Genomic DNA, 25,549 nt, shown 5'->3' with positions numbered 1-25,549 from the left:
TTCTTCCCTTCCCTTTAGATACTTCTCTCTCTCTCTTTTTTTTTTTGGTGAGGCAGTTGGGTTTCAGTGGCTTGCCCAGGGTCACTCAGCTAGTAAGTGTCACGTGTCTGGCCTGAGGCCTAATTTGAATTTAGGTCCTCCTGACTCCAGGGCCGGTGCTCCATCCACTGCGCCACCTACATGCCCCCTTTAGATTCTTAATAAGTGCTTCTTGACTCTTGTTCTATCTCCATCTTTCAGCTGTTGGTTCTGTAACTCTTTTGTATTTTTGCATAGCATTTTGCGAAATTGTAGTAACTCCCACAGGTCCCAACTTGGTTCTGGAACTTGTTTGGTGTTCTTGACATCAGGCTGACTTCCTCCCAGCTACCTATGCATGCTTCTTTAATCAAGAACACCTTTCTCCATTTGTAACTTAGAGCAACTAGGTAGCACAGTGAATAGTGTCCAGCCTGGAGTGGTCTTTTTGAGCTCAAATGTGTCCTGAGACACTAGAGTGACCTTGGACAAATCACTTAACCCTGTATGCCCATCACTTTCCTCATCTGTAAAATGAGCTGCGAAAGGAAATGACAAACCACTCCAGTATCTTTGCCAAGAAAACCCCAAATGTGGTCACAAGGAGTTAGACATGACTAGAAAGACAACAGCCTCAAATACCTGCTTAGAACTTTTTTTATATATGTATGTATGTATTCTAGAGCCTTTTTTTCTGTCCTACTGTTTAAGGAAAGGAGCTCCCTGAATTCCCAGATTCTTTGTGTATAAAACCTCTCTGCACATGGCCTATTAGAGCAGTGCTCTAGCAGTTAACTTCTAATGTGAGAATAGCTGTAACAGTCCAATATTCTCTCCTCCTCCCTTGTGACTCCCTCCAACTGGATTCTGACATGTCAGCTGAGCTCTTGATAAAATTTCTTTGAGAAATACATTCAAAATAATATAGAAACAGTATAAACTATACTCTGATTTAGAAATAAACTAAACTCTGACTTTGTGGTGATAAGCAAATATGAAAAAATATGCAAGATCAGTAATGGAAAATAAGCTTCTGTTTTGAAAAATGTGTTTTTGCTGACTTTAATTGATTTCCTACGAATTCCTACAAATTATTTTATGCATTTAAAAACATTCAGAGAAGAGAGTCTGTACACTTCATCAGACTGCCAAAGGAGTCCATTACACAAAAAAAAGTCAAGAACTCCTCTACTGGATCTGCCAAAGCCTTTTCAGCTCAAAAACATGATATTTGTGTAATTCTTTGCATCAGCGTTGCTCACCATAATAAATGCATCTTTCTTTTGGAAAGGATCAAAATCTGCCTTTCTGACTGTGTTGTATTGTCATGAAAATTAAGCTTCTAATTTATGTCTAATGCACGGCAAGGCTTATTCTATTAGTAAGAGCCTTTTGTGTGTTTTATTCCCTCATAGTTTTTGAATCATTTTGCAAAAGTAATACTTTTTTTTTTTTTTTTTGGTGAGGTAATCAGGGTTAAGTGACTTGCCCGAGGTCACACAGCTAGTAAGTGTCAAGTGTCTGAGGTCATATTTGAACTCGGGTCTTCCTGACTCCAAGGCCAGAGCTTTATCCACTGCACCACCTAGCTGCCCCCAAAAGTAATATTCTCAAACATTTTTATATTCCTTTCTGGTTTTAGGACTAATCTGGATCCTTTGAACAATAACTAGATATTTTATTTACTGGTTCTGTACCAATGGAGGAGGAATGTTGTTTTACTTGGTACTCTCACAGTTACATATTTTGAATCCCTTCATCCTCGGTTTAAGGGAAGGATTGATAGATTGGTTTTATCTTTTGAAGAAGCAGGTGCAAAAGCCAGAAGTGGCAATTGACCAACGAGGATGGGTATGCAAAATAAAGTTAATTACTTTTCCTTCTTCCTTATTCCCCATTTCCTTTAGGGACTAGTACTTTACCTATCAGAGAGGTGGAAATGAATGTTAAGTATAGTGAAAAAGGAATTTGGGTAGGCTTATTCCTTGGCTTTTGTGCATTTCTTTATCTCAGGGGCTTTAAGTTCTGGATGACCCATTTGAAATCTGTTTTTTGTAAAAGTGGGCTAATCTCATCTCAAAAGAAGTTGGAAATAGGTGTTAAGGCCGAGATGTAAATAAATAAAAAGTACAGGATAACATAATGTTAATTTGTGATTTTCTCAGTCTAAATGCTGCCCATAGGGATCCCTTTCCATTTGAGTTTGATGCCACTGATCTAAAGTATGGATTCTTTAAAGGTGTTCTCAACCTTTGCCTTTTCTATATTTGCCTCTTGGATGATCTTATCAGTGCCAGAGGCTTCTAACAGTTATTTTACTGTCTCTTTGCAAATGGTTCCCAAATTTGTTTCAAACCCTGATTTTATTTCCAGATGCTAGTTGGACATCACCTGGACATCTTCCCACAACCTTCAAAATACAGTGTCTTAAAGCCATACTCATTTCCTCCATCCCATTTCTTTCACATTACTTTGCTGTTTCTGGCATTGAATCGCTGTTCTCTGTTAAGACTTTTTAAACCCCAGTATTTTTCATTCCTTTTGGAGACAAGTGTTCTACCTCCCCTAGGTTGTTTCTGGTTTGTTTGGTTTTTTCCCTTTTCTTTTTTTCTGGTTACTTCAAGCCTTTACTAATTCTCATCTGGGATATTACAGTAGCCTTTTAACTCATTTCTGTCTCCTCTTCAATCTATTGTGCATACCACAGAAGTATTCCTTAAAAAAAAATTGTCATCATTGCCTACTTAAAAACTATAATAGCTTCTGTTGCCCATAAAATAAATAAGGTTTTTTTTAGCCTCATTCAAAACTGACCTTTATATATCTTTTTCTCCTCCCACTGTCTTACATGTACTCTATGTATCAGACAAATCAGATTAATTCTCCATCCTCTGAACAAACTTTAGGTTTCCCTTGTGCTTATTGAAAACCCTTCCTATCCTTCAAGACCCAGCTCAAATGTCATCTTTTCCATGAAACTCTCCAGGTTCCTTTCTTTGATTACCAGCTATAGGTAGTTTAGTTTTCTTCTTCTGAGCTCTTAGATCCTTGGTAGCAAATCTTTTGACTAGGAATCAGATAAGTTCATCTGGGTTCTACTTCATTGGTACTTTATCTAGCTTTTGGTAAGTCACTTGACAATTCAGTGAGTCTTATCATTTGGCTCATTCTCTTTATTTTACAGATGTCTGGCACTACTGTCAAAATTCTTGTGTGTTTCTTCTGTCTTCTAGAAATAAAAACCTAGTTTCTAAGCTCCTTCCGGATAAGGATGAGATTTTATTAGTTTTTGCCTTGTATCCAGTAGACTCTTAGTAAAAGTTTATTGATCTTAAAATACTGTCGTTTTCAAGTTAGATTATGCATTAGATAATAGATCACTTAAGGACTTTGAAAGGATTCCTTTATTAAGTCTAAAAGGAGAAAAAGCTAAAATTTTAGTATTTGTTCAGGCTTATATGTTTTGATAACTATTGGTAAACTTTTCTGAAGTATGTGTAACCTTTGCAATTTTAAAGTAATTAGTGAATCTCTGATCTCATTGGCACTTCTTTCAACCCTTTAAACAAAACAAATCACATATATTAAAATGTGTCATTTATTAAGTAACAAAATATATTTTAGCTTCAAGTTTGTATTTAATGTTGTACTAATGCTTGAAAACTATACTTTATCTTTTTGATTGTAGGTAGTTTTTTTTTTTTTTAAGTTTTCTAAACCTTTATGCTTATTAGGATTTTCCCCCTTCTTTTTTATTTTTCAAAGTCTCTGTTGGAAAAGTTCTTGATTCCTAATGCTTCACAAGCAGAAAGCAAAGTTTTCTATTTGAAAATGAAAGGAGACTACTACCGTTATTTGGCTGAGGTTGCTGCTGGTGATGACAAGAAAGGTATGTCAATGTTTAAAATATACTAATAAGTAACATTTGCTTTTGCTTGGTCAAATCCCTTTAAGGAGAATGCAATTTCACTTTGTCTCACTAAATTTTTTAATGTGATAGACTATGAAGTGTTTCCCCCACCCCAAGCAACCCCCATCCTCATTTTTTTTAATACTTGATTTTATTTTTATTTAGAACATAATAGGGGAAACTTTCTTATTCAAATTTGTATGAGCCCTGAGAATGTGTTTAAGTTAGACTTTTGGTTCTGAATTCTGACTTAATGCATGCTTTAATGGGAAGTTGAACTACATATAGGCATGCATATGTATACATCTCTAATAACTGTCAGGAGTGCCTGTGGAAAATCATGGTGAGATTGGGTTGCCTGGAGAAATTTGGCAGCATTGTATGCCAGTTTCGTGATCATATGCTTACACAGGTTTTAGATGAAGGACAGTACTCTCACACTTTTCCCATTTACCAGTGAAATGAAGCAGGGATGTGTCCTTGGTCCCATGCTCTTCAGCATGATGTTTTCTGCAATGGAAGACAAAAATGGCAACAAGATCAGCTTCCACACTGATGGTAAACTGTTTACCTTGAAAAGGCTATAGGCCAGAACCAAAGTATAGGGGGAGTTGGTGCAGGACTTTTTCTTCACACGTGATTGTGAGGTACAACAGAGTGTATGGGTCGATTCTCTGCCACCTGTACTGATTTTGGCCTGCCAATCAATGTTGACAAAACAGGTTTTCTCACCAGCTAGCACTTCTCCATCCCTATGTGGAGACATTGGTCACAGTAAATAGAGAAATGTTAAATGCTATGGATAAGATCACTTACCACGGCAGTATATTCTCCAGGGCTGTCCACATAGATGATGAGGTTGATGCATGTATTGCCAGAGCTAGCTCAGTGTTTGGAAGGCTCCAAAAGAAAGTATAGGAGAGAAGAGGTATCAGGCTGCCTACCAGCCTGAATATTTACAGATCTGTCATGCTGACTACACTATTGTATGCCTATGAAGCCTGGACAGTCTCTTAGGCCATGCCAGAAAACTGAACTGATTTTATTTGAATTGTCTCAGGAGATCCTGAAGATTACCTGACAAGATAAGGTCCTAGACACTGAGGTCTTTCTAGAGCTGAACTGACAAGCATTCAAACTCTGCTGTAAAGAGTGCAGCTCTGATGGGCTGGCCAAGTAGTTCAAATGCCAAACATGTGTTTGCCTAAAGACTGTTTTATGGAGGACTCACACAAAGAGCACTCACATGAAGGTCAGAGGAAGCGGTACAAGGACACTCACAAGGTGTTTCTGAAGATTATCGATTGTGTATCAATTGTGAGACGTGGGACTCACTAGCACAGGACTGCCCAGCATGGTGTGCCCACACTGTGCTCTGTGAGCAAAGCAGAATCATAGAGGAAATGTGAACCGTGCAAATCCAGAACCAGCTGCACTCTAAATATTCTAACAACACTTGTGTCTTCCAAACTCTTGTTCTCTGGTCAGCCACAGCCAAGCACGCCTTACCCTAACTCCCAACATATGTGATGTCATTAGGCCTCTTCAAAAAATGAAGGACAAATAACAGAATTGTAAAATGACAGTTCCAAAATGTCAGCGTGGTAGTACTATATAATTAGTAAAAGCTGACCACTGTGCTGAAAATCAGTGTTAGCCTTTGTCTCCACCAGAGTCACTTTGTATATATGATAGTAGGCAAGGATTTTTGTTTTTAATAAATTTGTATTATGCCAATCACTTAATTATTTTTAAATTTGTTCTTTTTTGTGTGGTAAAATAAGTGTATCAGTTCACAAGTATAACTTTTTTTCATTTCTCAGGAATAGTGGATCAATCACAACAAGCATATCAAGAAGCTTTTGAAATCAGCAAAAAGGAGATGCAACCAACGCATCCTATAAGATTGGGTCTGGCCTTGAACTTCTCTGTGTTCTATTATGAGATCCTGAACTCTCCAGAGAAAGCCTGCTCCCTTGCAAAGACAGTAAGTTTGGTTTGCTGTTTGAACACTCAGCAACTTAGTTAGAACTTGAGAATTAAATTTTTTTTTTCCCGTTACAGGCTTTTGATGAAGCCATTGCTGAACTTGATACATTAAGTGAAGAATCATACAAAGACAGCACACTAATAATGCAATTACTGAGAGACAACTTGACAGTAAGTACTGTCTTATTAACCAGAGTAATGTAATGCTTGATAAAGTGAAGAAAAATCACTTTAGGATTGGTTATTTTAAAAATGAAAGCAATTAGCTTGATATTCACTTTGCTTTACCCTAATGTGATTCATCTGAAATAGCTTTTGTCCTGAAACAGTTTCTGAATTGATTAGGATTTTCTAATAGCAAATTTTACAAGCAAGACTAATTTTAAGGTCATAGTTCAGTTACATTTTAAAACCATCTTGGAGTGGAATGCATTTGATCAGTAGCTAAAGAGATACACATAAGTAGCAGCATTTATGACGAGGAGGTCATAACTGACTTCATTGTGTATCAAAGGGAATATGAGCTTCAACAATTTGTAATGAATGTACTCCTTGGGCTATATGTAAATCAAATGAATTTATCACAATGAGATTTTTTTATTAATTTCCTGATTAGAGCAGAACACCAACTTTTTTAGTGATCTGTAGCATGGAGGAGTTAACCTCTTTTCATAGCTCTTTCTCATGAGGGTAAAACTTTGGTAAGAGCATCCAATCCAATGTATAACATTAGAGCCATATTAAAACCAGGTATGTGTGTAATAGTGGCACAAAGTTACATACTGTCAAAAAGGCTTTAGAGTGACCTCTGAATTTTAAAATTGTTTTGAGACAGGTACTATCCTTCTTCCACAGCACCCATTGGTAACCATTTGTATTTGTGGAGCAGATCAAAACATCTATCAGAATATAATTTTGCATATGATAAGACCAAGAAATTTTAACATAGGAATTAAGTTTTTGCCCACCCCACCCCCACCCCCCATTGCAGAAATATGAAGCACTCTATTGTATTCGTTTCTATTGGGTATCAAAGCCAGTAAGATATGATAGGTTCAATACCTAGTTAGGGTAAAGCATAATTTCTAGCAGCCTGTCCCTCCAAACAGGGTCTATAAATATACTCTGCATATTTTCTTACTTTCAAATTTCCTTAGACCCTTTTCCCTTCCAACTCTTTCTAGTTCGTTTGCCAAGTTTTGTGTACAAGAGTGTTCTTACTTTAATAATTAGTAGACTGTGTAGCAGACCTTTTTGTGAAGTGATTTTTACATATTTGCAAATTTGCCCCCAGGAATGGGGAGAGGAAAGAAGAAGACCAGCACAGTTCAAGGACGTGTTGGGGGGCAGGACAGAGAAAGGAGCAGGAGTAGGAATATGTTGGGGCCTGGCTAGAACCAAGAGGAAAAAAGCTTTGGGTGGGGGAGACAAGGACACAGATAGAAGAAAAGGGGCAGCAGCATGGGGAGGGGGGGCGGACAGGAAGGGACCAACAGAAGACAGACATCTAGGCAGATGGGCAGAGCAGAAAGTCTCTTCTCTCAGCTATGGAGGTTGCAAGCCAAGTGTCTCCTTCCTTTGTTCTCTCCCCTCCCCCTTTTCTGCTTTCATTTGGAGGGTTTTTGCGGGGGGGCTCGGGGTAGGGTGGGAGGCCTTGGAATGAAAGGTAGAGTGATGAAACCCAATTGTAAGTCTGTGTCTTATATGTTCATGACAAAGATTAGACTTAAAATTAAGCTTAAGGTTACTTTATGTCTTAGTTAATTGAAACTCCAGTCAGAATAATCCCTTAGTCTTGAATCTTTTTGTGGTTCTATATTTTGAGTGTTATCAAATCTTCTGATCTAAAATTGAATGATACCTGTATGCAAATCCTTTGGTTCTCTCCCCACCTGACTTATTAATTAGCTTTTCGTTTTCTTTCCCCTCTGTTATAAACCTCTATAAGGTAATCTAGAGTTAAATATATCACTCTTATTTTTGGTCTTGTTTACATGTTTCGGGGAGGGGGGGGAGAGTTTGTTTGAAATCATAGGTAAGGAGAAGTATTGAGCATAAATTTTAGCCAGAGTTTTTTGTTTTGTTTTACTTTTTTCCCTTAAAACTGTTTATATTCTGGTATTATTTACTTATAAGTATGAAATGTCTTGGTCTTTGTACAGACTAGAGCTGAAAATATGGCAGCTTTGGGGGCATGGTTATGTATCTTCTTCAGCTGTGTATGACAAATAATAGTTTAGTTAAAGGGTGTTGGCATTTCTGGTCCACATTTTAGAGTGTGTATGTATACATAATGTATTTTCTACTCTGTTCATTACTTCCAGGTTTATGCACTGTTTGTTGAATCTGTATGTTGATGAAAGTGATGATAGAATGTTTAGAAGGAGTTTCATCGCATAACTGCTAATGTCTGAAAATAATTTTTTTGTAGTTAATCCTATTGAGAAGACTGGTGATGTGCTAACTTGGTTACAACAGTATATACTTTGCCATTCTTGATTGATAGTGATAATTGTTATGCCATGTTATTCATTACATTTACTTTAGATATTAAGTTGAAGAAAACATAAGTTACAAGCAGAATTTTTTTTACATTTTCAAATGGTAGATGCTAAACTTTTTCCTTTTTTTTTTTTTTTTTAATCAGTTGTGGACATCGGACACCCAAGGAGATGAAGCTGAAGCAGGAGAAGGAGGGGAGAATTAACCAGCCTTCCAACTTTTGTCTGCCTCATTCTAAAATTTACACAGTAGACCATTTGTCATCCATGCTGTCCCACAAATAGTTTTTGTTTACGATTTATGACAGGTTTATGTTACTTCTATTTGGATTTCTATATTTCCCATGTGGTTTTTATGTTTAATATTAGGGGAGTAGAGCCAGTTAACATTTGGGGAGTTATCTGTTTTCATCTGAGGTGGCCAATATGGGGATATGGAATTTTTATACACGTTTTACATGTTTGGCATAGTACTTTTGGTACATTGTGATTTCACAAGGCCAGTGTTAAAACAGCTTCCATGTCTAAGCAAAGAAAACTGCCTACATATTGGTCTGTCATGGTGGGGGGATAAAGGGATAATTGGTTCCAGCCACAGGTGTAGTTATTGTGGGTACTTTAGGGTTGGAGCACTCATGGCTGTGGTAGAAACAGATGTCCCATAGATATTACATGTCATTCCATGTGTATCTGTGGAATACACAATCTCAACGTGTACACCTTTATGATTGCAGTTGCAAAAGTGTTCCTTACGACAAAGTTTTAACCCAGTCAATTTACTCTGGAGAAGGGCAGAAACGGTTCACATTCCATTATTTGTAAAGTTACCTGCTGTTCGCTTTCATTATTTTTGCTACACTCATTTTATTTGTATTTAAATGGTTTAGGCAACCTAAGAACAAATGTACAAGTAAAGATGCAGTAAAAAATGAATTGCTTGATATTCATAAAGTCACTGTATATCAAGCACAGCAGTAAAACAAAAAACCCATGTATTTAACTTTTTTTAGGTTTTTTGCTTTTGTGATTTTTTTGATACTTGCCTAACATGCATGTGCTGTAAAAATAGTTAACAGGGAAATAACTTGAGATGATGGCTAGCTTTGTTTAATGTCTTATGAAATTTTCATGAACAATCCAAGCATAATTGTTAAGAACATGTGTATTAAGTTGATGTAAGTGGAATAAAAGTTTTATGAATGGACTTTTCAACTACTTTCTCTACAGCTTTTCATGTAAATCACATCTTTAGTTCTGAAACTTCTCTAAAGGAAATTGGTACGTTTTGAATATTTACTTCCCATTTGGTAGCTATATAATGGGCTTCAAAAAAGTCTAAAAATATCAAATGACAAAAGTTCCATGTGTTCCATATTGTTTCAAACATTACTCCCCTCTCCACCACCCTGACTTTCAGTTACTCTTTTAAAACAAAAGGTGGTGGTCTAAATAAAATCATATGTTCCACTTAAATTTTTGGTATGGCATTTTTCTAACTTATGGAAGCTACAAAGTCTCATGGTCTGTGGTGACATTGGTTAACTATCAGGTTTGTGCTTCCAAAGTCCCTCTTTGAAAGAATTTGTTGCTATTCTTATAGCCTGCCTTGGATTTTAATCACATATTCCAATTTGTCAGGTATGCCTTTTAGCCTTTTCTCCTTCTGCCTTGTCACCAACCATGCTCCTATTCTGGTGGTGGAGGGGGGGAGGGTGTTGTGTGGGGAAAGATAGCATGATATTTCTGGCTTCAGTATCTGAGATTCCTTTCTTCCTTTGCTTGCATCCCACAAACTACTTGCCTCCATTCCTATTTCCTGTAGGAAATCTTCCCTTAATTTAGTGAGATAGTGACTTTTTTTTTTAATCTCACTCTAAACCCTATCCTGAACGGCCTGTTATTGTCTGCCTTAAACTCTTCCCCTAACCCAATTCTCTCACCGAGTGATGGTGGGGCTAAGTTAATACCCAAAGCTCACGCTGCAAACTCTTCCCCTCACTACCCTTGTAGAAAACACCAAACACAAAATACCATTTAAAGAGAGAGGTGTATTTTTTGTTATAGAATGTAAGCTCCTCAAGGGCAGGGACAATGTTTTTCTGTATGTTCTATTGTGCCTAGTACACTGTAAATGCTCAATAAATATTGATGATGGGAGGCAGTGAGTCTTTATGATAAGCAGAGGTGAGAATCCTGCACTGAAATCTCAACTAATGTCTATTTGCCTACTGTTCCATTATGTCCTTCTTAGATTAATCTGGGAGGTGATGGCCTAGAGTAGAGTGGAGGCTTCAGAGGCTTTTTATTTGGAGCAGAGATTTCAACTTTGGGATAAGTAGATCATCTTCACTCAGCATTCCTTATACTTTACCCTTGGCAATTGACCTTATCTCTTTGAACTTAAAAAAAAAAAAGTTTCTAAAATGGCCAAGAGAAAGTATAGCTACTTTGAAGCTTAGCTTAGCTATTCTGGTAAAATCTGAAAATTGTCATGAATTTGGTTCTTTTTTAGTTACTTTTTCTATACAAGCTCAGTTTAAAACTAAACAAACCTATAAAAGGACTTGATCATTTGATTAATTTATCTGTTAGTATTCAATTAGTATAATGAACTTTTTACTCTCTAGACTATAAATTTAACAATGGATATTTAACACCAAGGCAGGATACTATTCAATTTATTTTTATCAATTAAATCTCCACAATATTTAGGTTTGACTTCCCCTAGTCCTCTAGGGCAGGGGTAGGGAACCCATAACCTTGAAGTCACATCCTTAATACAAGGATTTGTTCTGTGAACTGTGGATTCAGTCAAAAGGGCTGCCCTTAAGGACCTAGAGAGCCATGTGTGATCTTGAGTCTGCGAGTTCCCCATCCTTGCTCTAGGGTTTGGACTTAGCACAACCTTCATTCAACAACTGCATGCCCACTAAATATAAAGCAATATTCCAGGCTTTATAAAAGTAGATATAGTGAAAAACTTTGTTTTAATTAACTGTCCCTGTTCTGAGCTTAGCATTAATGAGAATTTATGGCTCATACACAGCTAATCATTTCCTTAGATTGAAAACAAAATGCTGTGTCAGATGGAGGTAGAAAATGTTTACAAGCGATTGTTCAGAGAAAGCTACCCAAAAGGGTTACATTGGTTAAGTTCTACAGAAAGGGAAGGAATTCAGTAGACCAAAAGTGAGGAGAGGGAATGATGGACAGTGCGTGGGGAAGTTGGAGCAAAAACATGAAAGCACAGCTTGTGTAGCAGGGAAGATGGTTCAAGTGGGTTAGCTAACAAGACTTGTTCTATTGAGCATACTGTTATTAATGTCCCTCAGCTTCTGAGAACAGGAAAGAAGGTGCCTGGATTTTTAATGTGTAGCCTCCCAAAGGACACACTTGGATGAATACTAGTTTTTAAAAATTACTTAAAAGACAAAGATTGATAAAACAATTAGAGGAAAGAAACTGGAATCCTTTTGAGAAATGTGAAAAAAAATTAAAACACAGGAATCTATTAAAAGTTTCTAAAGCGTAAGGAGTAAATCTTTCACATCTTCACATTCAACACCCCACTCTAGCTGAGTCTTGGGATTGGCTCCTGCCTAGAGGAAATTTCTGGGATATCTCTATTTCTAAATTCAACAACCAAAGCAAGGGCTGACAACTCTGCCTGATTCCCCAGACCACAAAGGAAATAATGTATTCTCCATACACACACTCCCTCCCCCCACTTGATTTTTCACATCATAAGCCTTACCTGTTTCTGTAAGATTTGCCTAGTAAGGAGGGAGGAGGTTGAACTGTGGATTTTTTTTTTTTGAGAGGAAGAACCCCCCCATCAATCTAAATCCTTTGGATGGAGTTAACTTCTCCCTAAAATGGTCTGTGTTCCTTCTTTTTAACTTAAAGTGGAGGAGGAGACCTAAATTGTAGCAGTTGTCTGTTGTAGCTGATTCCTACCTTGGCCTCAGGTCTTTTCTGGAAAAAGAAGCTCGACAGCAGGGCACAGCCTCAACAACTGGGCCGTGTTCATTCCCCCCCACCCTTTTTTTTTTCTTTTAAGGCAGTTGGGGTTAAGTGACTTGCCCAGAGTCACACAGCTAGTGAATGTTATGTGTCTGAGGCCAGATTTGAACTCAGGTCCTCCTGACTCCACTGTGCTACCTAGCTGTCCCTATCCCCTTCTTTTGGTGTAGGGTGTGATCAACTGGTTATTGAGAAGTAGGAATAATTTGATGTAAGGGCTTCAGAACAGGACATCTGCTCACAAATAGTACATAATGTTTTGTAGGTTTCTATAGCCTTTACATACATGATCATATTTTTGGTCCTTATTATATCCCTGTGAGAGACTAGGTGGATTGTTTCAACTTCACATGAGAAAATTAGACCTTAGGTTAAATAATTTGTTTCAATGACAGAGGTAGAACTTGAACCTAGGTCTCTTGACTAATGAGTCAGGAAACATGTGCCTAATACGTGCCAGGCACTGGTGCTAGTAAGTGCTGCTGCTAATGATGTATAATAGAGGAGGAAGAGAGCTATTTCATTTGGGGTTCCATGTTTTTCCCTAGTTCTTTGAAAAGCACAATGCAAGTTTTTTCCTCAAACACAGGCCAAAAAAAATCAACACATTAATCTGTAAAGGGGTTTTATGAATTATCTGTTGAAATGGGAGAAAAAAAAGCCATTGAACTGGAGAACAACCTTCATATACCTTGGAAGAGGCATTGTGGTGTAAGTGGAGAGAACACTGAACTTGGAATCAGGAAGACATGAGTATAGATGGTATCGTACATTTTCCAGTTGTGTAATCCTGGGCAAATCGTTTCCTCTTCACGCCTTGATTTCTTAATCTGTAAAATGAAGTAGGACTGGGTGTCCTCATGTCTTTTGGCTCTAAATCTGATCAGAAAAATAGGACACCATTTGGTTCATTACACCTTGTGTACCAGTCAAATACTGAAAAAAAGAGATGTGATGAATTGTGGCATTTTGGACAATGTTAACTTTAACCAGGTTTACTTGAAAGCAGCAGCATAGTGTATAAAGTACTGCTCAGTGAGTTAGGAGACCTGGGTTCTAGTCTCATTTCCATTACTTTATAGTATGATCTTGGGCAAGTCATTTAATTAAATAGAAGTCAATGGAGATTTTCACCAACTGTTTATTAGACATTTCTTGGTGGATGTCCCACAAACATCCCAAATTCAACAGGTCCAAAATACAATCAGTACCCCTACCAACAACCCCCTCGGTGCCTCCCCCCCCAATTCCTTTTTTCTCTTAAGGGTACCACCATTCTTCTAGTCACCCAGACTCAACCTTTCAATTATCCTTTGTTCCTCATTGTCACCCAAATCAGCTGATATAACTTGATTCTTTCTCAGTGTCTCGTGTCCGTCATCTTCCTCTCTACTCAGACTCTTATCATCTCTTGCTTAGACTTTTAGTGATCTAATTGATACTCCTCAAATCTCTGTTTTCCACGCATCTGCCAAAATAATATTCCTAAGTTCAGGACTGACCCTGCTCAATAAATTTCAACCTATTACTTCTAGAAACAAATATGAACTGTCTTTTAAACCTCACTCCATCCTACCTATCCAAACTCAGGCATTATACCACCCTCACACAGTTCCCATCCAGTCAAACTGGCCTGCTTGCCATTCCTCACACATAGCATTGCATTGTTATACTTTTGTATAGGCTATACTCCGTGCGTGGAATGCATCCTCTCCTCACCTCTACTTCATGGAACCTTTTTCCTTTAGAACCCTGCTTAGATACTTCATGTATTAAGCTTTTGCTGATAACTCCCAAACACAACCCCCACCTGCTAGTGCCTCCCACACTCCCAAAATTACATTGTATTCATTTATTTTGTATATACTTATGTTTGTGCATAGGGACAGCTAGGTGTCATAGTGGATCGAGTACCAGACCTGTAGGCAGGAAGATCCATCTTTCACAGTTCTAGTCTGGGCCCCAGACACTTCTTACTAGCTGCCTGGGCAGGTCACTTAATCCTGTTTGTCTCTGTTTTCTCATCTGTAAAATGAGCTGAAAGAGAAAATGGCAGACCAGTCCAGCAACATTGCCAAGAAAACCCCAAAAGGGGTCACAAAGAGTTGGACACAACTGAAAAATGACCAAACAAGTATTTACGTTTCCCTTAGTAGAATGTAAACTCCTTGAGGTTAAAGACTGTTCATTTTTGACCTTGTATTTGCAACAGTGCACATAGTAGGTGCTTAATAAATACTTATGTTTATAAAGTGAGAATAATGAATGGTATCTCCAAGTGCCCTTCTAGCTCTAGAATTCTGCAATTAATGTCCAGATCAACCTAGCAGCATGATAATCCTTTTAAGTTTCTTGACTCTTGCTGCTACTCCAGCCTCACATCTTAGCAGCATTTCATTATCCATGCCTATCCTCATGCTCCCAGATTGCTGCCTATCACAGAGCCATTCTTTAATAGGCTCATTTATGCATCTGATTCTCTTACTTGTAGAAGGGTTGGGTTTGAATCGTGGCTCTGCCACGTTAGTGAATTTTGTAACTTTAAATAAATTCACTAAACCTGTGTAAGGCTCTGGGTGGTTTTTTTAAGCTGTAAAATAGGTATTCACTCTCTACTTCTTGAAGTTGTTTTGAAGAGAACATATTGTAAACTTGAAAGCACTATATAAATACGTGGTATCAGTACTATATTGTAGCCACGTGGGTTATACTATTGCCGAGGCTATCTAGAAACTTCAGTGTGTTCACAGATCTGTCTTGTTACCTGAAATTCCTCAGACTTCTTTTTTGGTGGAAGTTACTTAGACCTTCCTTCTCTTTAAGTGCAGTCTTGGGATTTGTAGTCAGAACACCTGGACTCTACTGTTTGATTGTGTGTTCTTGGGCAAATCACGTCACCTCGATGGGCCTGTTTCTTCATATGTAAACTTTATTTCTTTTGAGTAATATATGTGCCCATTCAGAGCTATTATATCCCAAACCATGATTCCTATGTTGCTCTGAATAGGTGTGTCTTAAAAATAAATAGGATGGGTTTAAAAAACAAAAGGTGGCGGGGTTTGGGGAGGTGCATGGAGTAGAAGATTGGGTGAAATCAAGGGAGAGCCATCAAGGTTACTACTGATCACCAGGACAGAAAGAAAACAGTTCAGAAAACAGATTGCAAGCCTGGCAGAGAGGTATGAGAATAGTAATAGTGGTGAGGACTTCAGGTTTGGTAGATCTGCCAAAAGTAGAGCAGCTAATGACTTCTTGGTCCTCTTACCTTATTAGCTTTTTTTTTTAATTCTTCACAAAGAACCAACAAAGGTCCGGGGGAGTAGGAGAGGAATTAGATTCTAGGACTAGTTCTCACTAGGAGAAACTGGTTGCTATGGGTGGATATAAAGGAAATTGTAAGGGTAAATGACTACTTCTTCCTCAAAATAATGAGGAATACTATGGTCTGAAATACTCCCTAGATTTTGAGAAAGGAGGTTACAAAAGTTTCAGAATGGAAGATCTCCTGAATTTAAATGCCTCAGGGGAATTGAGCTGAGAAGGGAGGGGAAATTCAAGTTTGAAATTGTGTGGATACAAAAGGAAATGAGATGAAGATAAGTCTGGAGATCTAAAGTGGTCGCACTGAGAACTTTCCAACAAGGTTTTTTTTTTTTTTAATGTATGGCAGAAACAAGAGGTAACGAAGGATGAATATAAAAGCATCGCCGACCCTTCAAGAATTGCGTCAGTAGTACTAATCCTCCAAACGAGCCAAGGCTGCCTTAGAAAGCTAAGGAGAAAGGGGTTTTCAAGTTATATGAAGGGAAACAGGAGGATCAAAGGAAAGAGAACTGCCATGGATGGTCATAAATGACAGAAGAACTGATGGGGTGGTTCTTATTTCACAATAGGGAGAGACACAACAAATATGTTTGTTAGGGAGTTGGTGTCAAAGTTAAGTTAGAAAACAGTAAGAAAGTACTCAACTGCCATGGAAAAATTAAAGTCATCTTTCTTAGATGAACTGTATTCTTGGGACTGAAACGATTGACAGATGTGATTGTGGATATTTGAAAGATTGTAGAGAAAAAGACAGGTACCACAGGACTAAGAGAGATGTTTCTGTTTTTTTTTTTAAAAGGGGAGAATATAGTCTACAAGGACAACTAGGTGGCACAATGGATAGAGCACTAGGTGGGTTCATCTTCCTGACTTCAAATCCAGCCTCAGACACTAGCAGTGTGACCTTGGGCAATTCACTTAACCCTGTTTACCCCAATTTCCTCATCTGTAAGGAAATGGCAAACTACTCCTGTATCTTTTGCCAAGAAAACCCTAAATGGAGTCACAAAGGGTAAGATGCTACTGAAAAATGTCTGAAAAAAAAGTCTACAAACTATTGGCCAGTAAGTGTGATTCCTGGGAAAACTGTAGAAAAGCTTGTTAAAAACAATGATAAATGAACATCTAGAAAAGGAAGTGATGACCAAGAGCTGACATGGCTTCATCAAGGACAGATCAAGTTGTGTAAGCCTGTAATCCCTGCAAGCCAAAAAGGCCAAGGCTGTTGGATCATGAGCTCAGGAGCTTTGAGCTGCAGTGGACTAAGCCAGTCTGGAGTCTGCACTAATGTGGCAAGCTCTGAGGAGCCGAAGGAGGGGCAAAATGGTTCAGGTCAGAAATGGAGCAGATCAAGGGTCCCATGGTGAGATCAGTAGTTGGGGGCAGGCCCGTGACTGACCCTACACTTCCACCCTGGTAGAGGTGGAATACTATGAGGATTAATAAATTATTAATACTACCTGGTAGAGGTAGGGATATTCGGGCAAAAAGAAAACAATATATAAATATATTTATATATATATATATATATATCTCCTCTGGTGTGTAATGTCCTCTCAAAAGACGTGGATAATGGTGTTATGGCATGTTTATCAAATTTACAGATGACAAAGCTGAGTGAGATAGCTGCAACAGTGCAGAATTTCAAAGGATCTTGGTAGTGGGAAACATTTCTCTGACTCTTAATAAGATGAAATTCATTAAGAATGAATGTAAAGTATCATACTTAAGTCAAAAAGTCAGTCACACAAGTACAAGACAGGAAGTGGCATAACTAGCAAGTTTAAAAATAAAAAAGATTGGGAGTTTTAGTATACTGCAAATTTAATATGAGTCATCAGGGTGAGGTGGAAAGACAGGTGACCAGGATGGTGAAGGCCTTGAGTACATCTGTGATGATCAGTTGAAAAATTTGGGGCTGTTTATCTTGGAGAAGAGATGACTTTGAAGGACTTTTATGTGGAGGAGGGATTAAACTTGTTCCATTTGGCTCCAGAGGGACTTTGGTGCCAGGATGATCTAGGTCTCTGTCTAGTTTTTGTGACTGTAGGCAGGTCAGTTATCCTCTCTGAACCTCGGTTTCCTCATCTGTAAGATAGTGATTATAATAACACATACTTAAAGAGTTGTAAAAATTAAATGATCTATGTAAAACAATTGCACACTTAAAGTGCTATGCTATGTAAATATTGGCTATTATTATTATTATTATCTTGTTGCGATATCCTGATTCCTCAAACATACCATTCTCAGGTATTTGTCCAAGCCTAAATTGAAAATATGTAGAACTAGAAATTCAATAGACTGTGGCACTTGATAAAATAACATTTCTTTTGTTATTGTTTTTGTTTTTTAGAGATGATCAGGATTAAGTGATTTGCCCAGGGCCACATAGCTAGTTAAGTGTCTGAGGCTGGATTTGAACTCAGATGCTCGTAAGTCCAGGGCCAGTGCTGTATCTACTGTGCCACCTAGCTGCCCCTACAATAACGTTTCTATCACTTTGCTCATGTTTCCTTGAAGTCTGTTTCAACTAAAGAATTATAGTTTTGTCATTTAAATGATAAAATCATAGATTTAGAGATGAAAGAATCCCTTAGCTCCAATCCCATCCCTTTTACCTATAAAGAGATTGAGGCTTAAAGAGATTAGGTGACTTGGCCAAGGTCATACTGCGAATAAGGCATGGGCTGAGACAAGACTGGATTTAGATCTTCACGCCTACAAGTCTAGTGCATCGTCCACTGCATCAAGAGATCTGGCCTTGGAGTCAGACAGACCCAGGTTTTAAGTTTTGCCTCTGACATAAATAAACTAGCTCTGTAACCCCATGGACGGGTCACTTAATCTATTCAGTGTTTGTAGGCAACTTTGCAACACTGAATTTCAGGTGATTTGCTGATCCTCAAGCATTTTTCTTTATGTCCTTAGTGCTTAGCACAGTGCAAGGCATGTAGTAAACATTTAATGAATGTTTATTGACTAACTGGATGAGTAATTGCCAAAGACTATATTAGAGGTGATAGGGAGTCACTGAAGTTTATTGAGTGGGGCGAAGGGGCATTGTAAAATGGTCATATGTGTGCCTTAGGAAAATCAATTTGTGGAGGTTAGATTGGAGCAAGGACGACTTGAGTCAGGGAGACCATTTTAGGTAAGGGGTAATGAGTGTCTCTACTAAGATGGTGGCTGGGTGAGTAGGGAAGAGATGTATACCAGAGCTGTTGTGAAGATAGAAATGGCAAGATTCAGCAACTGACTAGACATATGTAGTGAGGAAGAGTGAACACTTGAGGATGACATTAAATTGTGAAACTGGCAAGGATTTTGGCACTCTCAACAGAAATAGGGTAAGTTGGGAGAGGGGTACCACGAGTACAGAAATCAGCTAGCTGGCCCAGTGGATAAAATTCTGGAGTCAGGAAGACCTGAATTCAAATCCAACCTCAGATATTTATTAGCTTTTTGACCCTGGGCAAGTCACTTAACCTTTGTTTGCCTCAATTTCCTCATCTGTAAAATGGAGATAATAGTACCTACCTCTCAGGATTGTTGTAAGGATCAAATAAGATAGTGTTTGTAAGGTGCTTAACATAGCTTCTAGCACAAAGTTGGCACTATGTAAATACTAACTATTATTAGGTAGGGGCAGGTAAGTGGTGCAGTAGATAGAGTGTTGGGCCTGGGGTCAGGAAGATGGGAGTTCAAATCTGACCTCAGACACTGTGTGACACCCCCCCCCACCCCCCAGCAGGTCACTTAAACTTGTTTGGCTCAGTTTCCTTATCTGTAAAATGGAGAAGGAAATGGCAAACCATTCCAGTATTTTTGCTGAGAAAACCCCAAATGGGGTCTTGAAGAGTCAGACCCAACTGAACAACTGTATTATTAACATTTTCTGCATCACTGTCTTAAGTCTAGACAATCAACAAAACAATGTAGCAAATCCTGATTTGTAGCTTTTGCTGATTTCCAAGATGTAAATATTCACATTGAAAAATTTAATAATCACTTCTGATGAACTAGTATAAGTTGGCTCCAGCAGTTTCCGTGCATTGACCTATGTAAAACTTTGTCAATAATCTTATGTTTTGAGTTGGTTTTTGCTTTGCCTGCAATGTCTCTTCATGGCTGAGTCAGTTTCTGGTTCATCAAAGCTGATTGTTAAATTTTCAGCTTTACACGAGATACTTTGGTATAGTAAACCAAGTCAGGAAAGACCCAGGTTCAATTCTTAGCTCTGATAGTAGTTCTGTGACCTTGAGTGGATCCTCAAGCATCTGTGAGCCTCAGTTTCTTCATCAGTAAAACTGAGTTAATAATATCTCCAATGTCTACTCCACAGGGTTATGGAAAAGAAAATGCTCTGTAAACCACAAAGTGATATCATCATCATCATTATTGGTTAAACTTTTCCAAGGAATGGTAGGTAACAGGAACAATATCTTTAGAGAGGGCAATTATAATATAGTGATAAAAACACTAGTTTGGAGTAAGGAGACCTGGATATGAGTTCTTCTGCCACTTATTACCAGTATAATCTGCAGGTGTCACTGCAGAGAAAAGTCAGCTGACTGACCACTCATTTTACTCCCTCAACTCATATGTTGACTTAGTTTCAAAGATCTTATCAGGTTTTTCCTTTCAATGCTCTACATTTTTTCTCTCTTTTAAAAATAGTATTTTTCCCAATTACATATAAAGACAATTTTTAACATTCATTTTTTTAAAAATAAATTGACTTCCAAATTCTCTCCCTCCTTTCCTCCTCTCCCCCTTAATGAGAAGGCAAGCAGCTTGACATAGGTTATACATGTGAAATCATGTAAGGCATATTTCCATGTTAGTCATGTTATGAAAGAAGACATAAACCAAGAAAAACATGAAAAAAAATAAAGAAAATGAAAAATAGTATGATTCGATCTGCATTCAGACTCCATCAGTTCTTTCTCTGGAGGCAGAGAGCATTTTTCATCATGAGTCCTTTGGAATTGTCTTGGATCATTGTATTGCTGAGAATAGCTAAAGCATTCACAGTTGATCTTCATACAATTGATTGCTGTTACTGTGTACAAGTGTACAATGTTCTGGTTCTGCTCATTTCACTTTGCATCAGTTTATATGAGTCTTCCTAGGTTTTTCTGAAATCAGCCTTCTTGTCATTTCTTAAAGCATAATAGTATTCCATCACAATCATATATCACAACTTGTTCAGCCATTTCCCAATTGATGAGCATCCCCTCAATTTCCAATTCTTTGCCACCACAAAAAGAGCTGCTATATATATTTTTGTACTAATAGGTCCTTTCCCCTCCCCACTGCCTTTTTTAAAAAAAATCTCTTTGGGATACAGACCTAGTAGTGGTATTGCTGGGTCAAAGGGTATGCACAGCTTTATAGCCTTTTGTGCACAGTTCCAAATTGCTCTCCAGAATAGTTGAACCAGCAATTTTCCCACATCCCCTCCACTATTTATTATTTTCCTTTTCTGTCTGTCATGTTAGCTTATTTGATAGGTGTGAGGTTTGTTTTTTGTTTAAATTTGCATTTCTCTAATCAATAGTGATTTAGTAATGCTCTACTTCTTCATCTTTGGCTGCAACTGCCTTTAGATTTATCTATTTACTTACTTTCACCACAGGCATACTAAGTCAAGGTGACCCAGTGTCTTATGGAATGTTTCTTGTTTCTGTAGCATCACAAGAACAGAACAGCTGACTTGCCTGTAGGAAGAGAGCCTTCCTTTCAGCTGCCACATCTGGATGCTGCTGCTTTCATTTATAGTGACAGGGTCAATAGGGATGTGGTTCAATCTTCTCCAGAAGTATATCAAAAGAGAATCAATAGTTAAATTAGTGTCTATAAACAATCTAGGAACTACATGATTCTTCATACCATCTGTTTCTTTTTCCTCAACACTCAGGCTCCATCGTTGCAGAATTTTCTATTTGTCCCATGGCCAAAACAATTCATCACCCAGTGGCAAGCTCAAGATAAGCCTCTCTGTGTGCAGCTGGACTGCTTCTTGAAGAGGGGACCCAGTCCATTCATTTCTTTAAAAAAAATTCTTTAAAAAAAAATGAACAAATTAATTTATTCACTCTCCTACTTCTCCCTCTTCTCCAGCTGAAAAAGAAAAAAGAAAAACAAAACCCATGTAACAAATATGTATAATCATATGGGTCTTTTCCATGACATAGTGAAGCACTGGAGACAGACTTTTGTGGATAAAGAATTTGTGTTTTGAAATGCAAGTCTTCGTAGACTGCAAAAATCAGTATGAGTCAATAAGCTATTTTAACAGCCAGCTCCTTCTACCAAAAACAAAACAAAAGAACCATCATGATATAGTCCTGCATTAAGATACTCCCCTCTCCCTCAGGCCACACCTGGTGGATTGTTTTCAGTCCAGGTGTCACATTTTAGGAAAGACAATGATAAGAAAGAGAAGGTCCCTATAAAGGCAACCAGGATGGGGAGGACCTCATGATCATGCCTTGCAGAAATCAACTGAAGAAAGTGGGAATGTCATCCAGCATGTTAACTATTCCAGCTTTGGGTTATCTGCTTGCCGTGTGTTATGTGTCATCCAATGAACATACCTTATATGTCTTCATCTAAGTCACTGTTATAAAACTGTTAAACAGCATAGAGTCAAACACAGATCCCTAAGGTACTTTACCGGAGACTACCTGCCATATTCAATCAATCAATCAGCAAACATTTTATTACGTACTTACAATGTGCCAAACACTGAACTAGGTGCTGGGGATACACATACAAAAAAAAAAAAAGAAACGATTTCTCTCTCAAGGATACAAACACAAAAAACTGAAACAATTACTACTCATATATACATGTGTATATGTATACATGCACACATGTGTGTTTATGTATGGATATATACATATATGTATATATGTGTGTCTGTGTATACATACATAAAATTAAGATAGTTAAATAGAAGGGAAGGAGGGCACTAGCATTGAGGTGGGGAGAGGTCAGAAAAGGCTTCCTGTAGTAGGTATTGAGAAGCATCTTGAAAGAAGAGAAAGATTCCGTGAAGTTCAGATGAGGAGGGAGTATATTCCAGACACTCATATTGACAATGAACCACTAAGAATCTCACTTGGAGTGTCTGGTCTGACCATCCCACCAGTCCATTTGATTGTATTATCTAGTCCACGTCTTTCCATCTTCTCCACAAGAATGGCAAGAGATGTTTTATGAAAAGCTCTGTTAAGATCTAGGGGAAAGTATATCTACAGTCTTCCTTTCATCTACCAGTTTAGTAACCCTGTCCCAAAAGAGGGAGAGAGAGACAGAGAGAGAGGAGATAGACAGACAGACAGACAAAAAATAAGATTTAGTCAAGTGTAACCTTCAGTCACTACTATGTCAGGTTCACGTTTGAAGAGGCAAATTTTAAACGGTCCAAGTTTGTAGTAATTCTCCTCTCAGAAGTGTGGTTATAAAATAGCTTGTGATTGTTTATGCTCCCAGTTAGAGAGTAAAAACTCTACCAATGGGCTGGAAAGTTTGCTCTCTCCCAAAGATACCCTATGCCCTTTTGCTGCAAACAAAGAAAATGTGAGGATAGGCTCAACAAAAGGTATTTATGAGAAATAAAATTAGATCTAGCAAATGCAGGCTTTAACAGATTTTTTTTTTAAAAGAGCATAATAAGAAATGGATGTCCATTGCACCCAGATGAAGTAAGGCAAAAGGAGTTTGGGGAAAGATCGTCATTTCCATGGATCTGTTTTTCTCTCAGTGCTCCAGCTACCAGAGCAAACAACCATGATTTAAAACAAAACAAAACAAAACAAAATGATATAGCAATATGCCTCTCCTCTTTTCTATTTTTTAAAAATATTTTTAAATTTTTAAATTTAAAAAATTTTTAAAAATAGTGTCTTCTTTCACAACATGATTTAAAAAATCACATGGTCCTCTCATGGAGGTTTCAGTTTGAAGAAGGCAATTGTGGATATCCTCACACCACCAGCCACTGTGTTTGCTATGGCTGTGCTGTTCTGGACTCTAGGCCTCCTGGGGTAATCCCACCATCTTCCTCTCTCAAAAGAGCTCCTCAAAACTCCTACTGTAAGGACCGGCCTTCTCTTCTGATCTCACATATACTTCCTCTCTTCTCAGGATGGGAAGAAATTAAACTCCCCCGTGGTCTTTGCTGCCAGCGCAGGCTTTGCCAGAGGGCCCTTACACTAGTGTGTTATGTTCTTGGTTAAGCTATGCTGTCTGGCTCTTTGTCTTCACTGCTTCTCATTATTTTTCTTTATTTCTTTGTTTTGTTTTTCTTTTTTATGATCTTTTGCTTTTGTATCACCATCATTTCTTGTGGACCTGTATTCTGATTGATGAGTCACTGACTAGCCCTAATCTATTTCATAAGGTGCTGTGCAAGTGGATACCTTGATTTGTTTGAGTCCTTGCCCCCACCCTCCCCACCCTCCCCATCCTCCCCAAATTCTCCAGGTAACTAGAAGAGCTGTATGAGGACTGGCTGTATTGGCTTGATATACCAACAGTCCTTTGTAGTGACTGAGAGTAAATTCAGCTGGACATGCAGAAAATCAGCAACTCTAAAGCTAATTAAGCGCATACCAGCTGTGAAGCATACTCTAAGCCATTTGGTGGTTTATGGACCTACAGCAGACACCCTTATCTCCAGAGACTCCCCTAACTTTGGATATTGAGCTCTCAGAATTATCCTGTTTTGGGAGACATTTCCTTATCAAGCCTTATCAAGCTGCTTATCTCCAGGGACGCCTTCTGATTTGTGTATCAAAGGGCCATAGCCTTGACACCCAGAATTCCTCACTCCCTGCTCCCCTTGGGATGGGGCTCACTGACTCATTCCTTTCTAAACCCACCTTTTCACCATAATTCATTACCTTCCTTTGTTTAAAAGGTATGTAAACTCTTCCCATCTATTACCTGGTGTCCTATTCAGCACCAGCTGGTTAGTACTTACATGCATATTATATTTTTCTTCCCTACTTAATAAAACCTTTCTTTAATTTCACAGGCATTGTCTGTTTTCTTCCATGGTTTTCTTCCCTTTAGAGTAAAGGGGAATTTAAATGTCAAGCAATGGTCTTTGCATTCTCCTGGGGTCTTCCCCTTTGGAGGACAGAGGGATCTAAATGCCCTCAAGGGAGCATTTGCCTCGGTTTACAGTGCTCTGGTCATGCTTACTTCAGGTCCAGCTGCACTTATCAATCTCACTGTCCATCTCCTTGCCATCAGTCTTGTCGCCCTACTGCCCTCTGGCTCGCTCTCCTGATTTATTGGTCCCTTGCCCCGACTACCATTTCACAAGATACTCTAGCTATGATCCCTTCATTCCTAGTTCCACTCTTTACTCTCCAGACTTTTCCACCTCCTTTCCAACAGCCTTGCCTCAGCATAGGTACCTTGCTCTCCCACCCCTTCCAGTTCTCCTTATGTGATACTTTCCTTCTTCAAAATTTAAGTTTCTTGGAGAGTAGAGTCTGTCTTGTTTTCTTATACTTTTTATCCCTACTACTTAGCACACTGCCTAGCACATGGTAAGTACTAAATAAATTACTTATCACCTATTTCTCATTCATTTAACATATCTATCATCTATCTTTCTAATACGTCAATCTATCATGTCTATCTGTCCATCTCTCTATCATCTAACTAATGTATGAATCTATTCTCTGTCTATCCATCCAACCATCTATCCATCCATCTATCTATCTATCTATCTATCTATCTATCTATCTATCTATCTATC

At 38.2% G+C, this 25,549-nt stretch overlaps 1 protein-coding gene across 1 annotated transcript in view; it reads left to right on the top strand.

Moving 5' to 3' along the window:
- YWHAZ (tyrosine 3-monooxygenase/tryptophan 5-monooxygenase activation protein zeta) overlaps nucleotides 1-10,575 on the top strand; it is a 40,735-nt gene extending 30,160 nt beyond the window's left edge. The window contains exons 3-6 of the mRNA XM_027849883.1: nucleotides 3,784-3,907; nucleotides 5,752-5,915; nucleotides 5,993-6,088; nucleotides 8,565-10,575. Coding sequence (XP_027705684.1) covers nucleotides 3,784-3,907; nucleotides 5,752-5,915; nucleotides 5,993-6,088; nucleotides 8,565-8,624 — 444 coding nt within the window. The 3' untranslated portion in view covers nucleotides 8,625-10,575. The remainder of the gene's footprint in view (nucleotides 1-3,783; nucleotides 3,908-5,751; nucleotides 5,916-5,992; nucleotides 6,089-8,564) is intronic.
- The last annotated feature ends 14,974 nt before the right edge of the window (nucleotides 10,576-25,549 follow it).

Source organism: Vombatus ursinus, unplaced genomic scaffold (assembly GCF_900497805.2).
Source record: "Vombatus ursinus unplaced genomic scaffold, bare-nosed wombat genome assembly UNPS02008961.1, whole genome shotgun sequence".
NCBI classification, from domain to species: Eukaryota; Metazoa; Chordata; class Mammalia; order Diprotodontia; family Vombatidae; genus Vombatus; species Vombatus ursinus.
The sequence above is the reverse complement of the archived record's forward strand: the minus strand, read 5'-3'. Positions and strand labels throughout refer to the sequence as shown.